The sequence below is a fragment of the Charadrius vociferus genome, unplaced genomic scaffold, assembly GCF_000708025.1.
Source record: "Charadrius vociferus isolate BGI_N301 unplaced genomic scaffold, ASM70802v2 scaffold509, whole genome shotgun sequence".
Taxonomy (NCBI): domain Eukaryota; kingdom Metazoa; phylum Chordata; class Aves; order Charadriiformes; family Charadriidae; genus Charadrius; species Charadrius vociferus.
The window spans coordinates 794838-797697 of record NW_009650093.1 but is presented as its reverse complement, the minus strand read 5'-3'; the positions used below and the strand labels follow the sequence as shown (position 1 = coordinate 797697).

At 56.7% G+C, this 2860-nt stretch overlaps 2 protein-coding genes across 2 annotated transcripts in view; both read left to right on the top strand.

Moving 5' to 3' along the window:
• FAM117A (family with sequence similarity 117, member A) overlaps positions 1 to 1323 on the top strand; it is a 7129-nt gene extending 5806 nt beyond the window's left edge. The window contains 3 exon segments of the mRNA XM_009892219.1: positions 499 to 619; positions 1088 to 1253; positions 1255 to 1323. Coding sequence (XP_009890521.1) covers positions 499 to 619; positions 1088 to 1253; positions 1255 to 1323 — 356 coding nt within the window.
• Positions 1324 to 1572: 249 nt separating this feature from the next.
• Positions 1573 to 2860, top strand: part of SLC35B1 (solute carrier family 35, member B1) — a 16403-nt gene continuing 15115 nt past the window's right edge. Inside the window, exon 1 of the mRNA XM_009892218.1 lies at positions 1573 to 1596. Within this exon, the coding sequence (XP_009890520.1) occupies positions 1573 to 1596 (24 nt within the window). The remainder of the gene's footprint in view (positions 1597 to 2860) is intronic.

The window sequence follows — 2860 nt, the reverse complement described above, 5'->3', positions numbered from 1 at the left end:
AGCTGCAGCAGCCTCTCTCTTTCTCCTTCCCCTTCTGTGCCGCTCCGCCTTTCTCCACACACCCCGGTGAGACTGGCAGCAGAAGAGCCCTCCTCTGCGGCGGACGAGGCGCAGCCAGATCCAAAGGAGAAAGGTAACGGCTGTGAAAGCAGAGGGGCTGGAGGTCAGGGGAGATGAAGGGGAACAGTGCTACAAAAACCTGGGTGCTGGGGCTGCTCCCTGTCTGTGTGCTGGGTTGAAGCTGCAGCTGAGATAGAAGAGTTTAGCCAGTTTGGCTGAACTGTAGTGGACTTCTGAAGCTCCAGTAATTACCTTCCAAGTGGGTGGTTTCCCGTATTAGATGGAGGGTGTGAGCTGGGAAGTACACAGCTAAAACGCTGTGGCTTTGGGGTATTGTAGCCTGCAGCCCCACGTCTAAAAGAACACGTTCCCTGTCGAGTTAGCACTGCTGGATTCTTTTAAAAATTTTCTCACAATCTGTCTTTTCTTCCCTGCTAGAGGAGAGCAGCCCTTCACCAGTCCTGGCCTTTGCTTCTTCTCCTCGACCCAACCACAGCTACATGTTTAAACGGGAACCTCCGGAGGGGTGTGAGAAGGTCCGGGCCTTCGAAGAAGCTTCGTAAGTATGAGGGGTTGGTGGCAGAAGAGAACTCGTGTGAGGACAGTCCTATGGGAGGGTGCTGGGGTGAGGTTGCTGCAATTGCCACCCCAACCCTGTTGTAGAAGTAGGGAGCAGCCTCCAGGAAAACACTCCTGACAAAAGCTCAGGCCCTGGTGAGAAGAGCTGAATTTCCAACCCTCGCACACGCTCGGAAGGGTCTCGTGATCCCTTGCAGTAGGTTTTTCTCAGCCGGCAGAGCCTCTTGAGGAGAAGCAGTCGTTCTCCTATATATGTGTGCTTTCAAAACAAACTAGGCTCTTCATGCCGCTCTGTACCTGGAGAATGGTCCAGCTCACAGCAGAGGCAGTTTCAGCTTTTAGTTGCGCTCTTTGAAGCATGCACAGCTCCGGGTGTTTTCCCTGGGGCTGCTCGGTGCCCTTGGGAGCGTCTGTTCCTAATCGTGTCCGCTCTGTCCCTCTCCTTCAGCTCCCCCAGCCCCGATCAGCCTTTTCAGCCTTCCTGCCCAGATAAGAACAAAGTGCACTTCAACCCCACCGGTTCTGCCTTCTGCCCCGTCAGCCTGGTGAAGCCTCTCTTCCCAAACGTGGGTTTCCTCTTCAGGGGCTTTCCAGCTTCTTCCAGCCCTGGCACGGGCACGTTTACATCCTGCCAGCCCACAGCCCCCGCCCCGTTCCTCGGGGCGCGGAAAGACGCTGTGGTAGAGAGCTTCAGCGAGGTGTCCAAGTCTCCTTCACTGAATTACGAACACTGGAAACGTGGCCAGCCAGCGGAGAGCGGTTGTCCCACAGCTCTCGGGTGGTGGAACGCCTTTGGGAAAGCTTGCCAGCAACAGCAGCTCTGGCTCCTCAGGGCGTCTCTGCCAGCCCGGGGAGACTCAGTGCCTCGAAGGTGGGATGTGACAGCCGAGAGGCAGCCCTGGGATTGGGAACCACAGCCGGCTTCCTCCGAGGATGATAGAAACTGTGAAGTACAGTGTGCGCCGGGACTCCTCCTTGCTGCTGGAGAGGCTTGTTTCTCCAAGCCTCCCCTGTTCCAAGCACTTTCCTGTGTTGAATTGTCTTTGTTTCCTGTGTGATTGTTTTGCTGGTGAAGAGCAGCCGGGCGCTGCTGCGGGGAGCGGAGGCAAACTCGTGCTCCGTGAAGGAGGGTTGAGCTGGGAGAGATTCCGGTTTGGGCTTCCGTAGCACCCCTCGCCCCTGCGGCTGTCTGGGATTACTGACCCCTGGGGAGTGGGATGGGGGGAGCAGGGGCCTGTCCCCACGGCTGCCCTTGGGCGTGTTGGAGCAGAAAATGTTGTGTATCTGCACTGTGAAGACGGCTCCTTTCCCTCGGAGCTCAGAGGAGGCTGGAGAAGCGGTGGATCCCTGCCCGCGCCTCCCCTGTGCATCTTCACCCCCTGAAACAAGGCTGGAGCTTTGAGAATGATGTGCTGAGCCGGGGAGGGGAGTGGAGGTGACAGTGAAGGCTTCCACCCGTCTGTGACGGAGGGTGAAGTGGGCAGAGGCACGAGCTGCCCCCCTGGGCTCCCTGGGGGTGGGCAGAGGGTCTTCCACAGGCAGAGGGGATGGACTGCAGCACAGCAAGGTCCCTGCTGGAGGGGGGGTTGTTGCTGCTGTAAAGAAACTACCTGCTGCTTCCCCGGGAGCTGGGACAGCCTGGCTGGGGCTGGGTCCTTGTGGGGGGGGGGGGATGGGGGGGTCCCGGCCCCCCTGAGGGTCTGTACGGAGCTGTGACAGTGGCTGGGCCGGAGGCTGAAGCGCTGCCGCGTCCAGCAGCACCGTCCCAAGGTGATGCCTTAAAAGCTGGAGCGATAACACGGGAACACAGATTGTAAAGCCTCTTGACAACAAAAGTATTTGATTTTGTGTTCTGTCGCAAAGGCTCTGGGTTGTATTGAAGCCGATTTTCTTGTATCTGATGTAGAAACTCTATTTTCTTCCAAAGACACTATTTTTGCAGCTGTTTGGAGTTTGTATTTTATGTATTACATATTGCAAAGCTTAAAGGAGGAACGTTGGCTTTGGAGTTCTTGTCTTGTGTTTAGAGGGGGTTTTGCGGATGCTGGCATTGCCAGTTCAGAGGAAACTAAATAAATATTTCAGGCATCCAAAGCGCTTCTGTGGGGTTTTAATATATGGAGTCTGAACTGGAGCGTTGAGCAGAGAGTTCTGGAAGCCGCGGAGGGGCAGAAGCGGTACCGGCAGATGGAGGCTGCGCTCGGGAGCGCCCCGGGAGCCC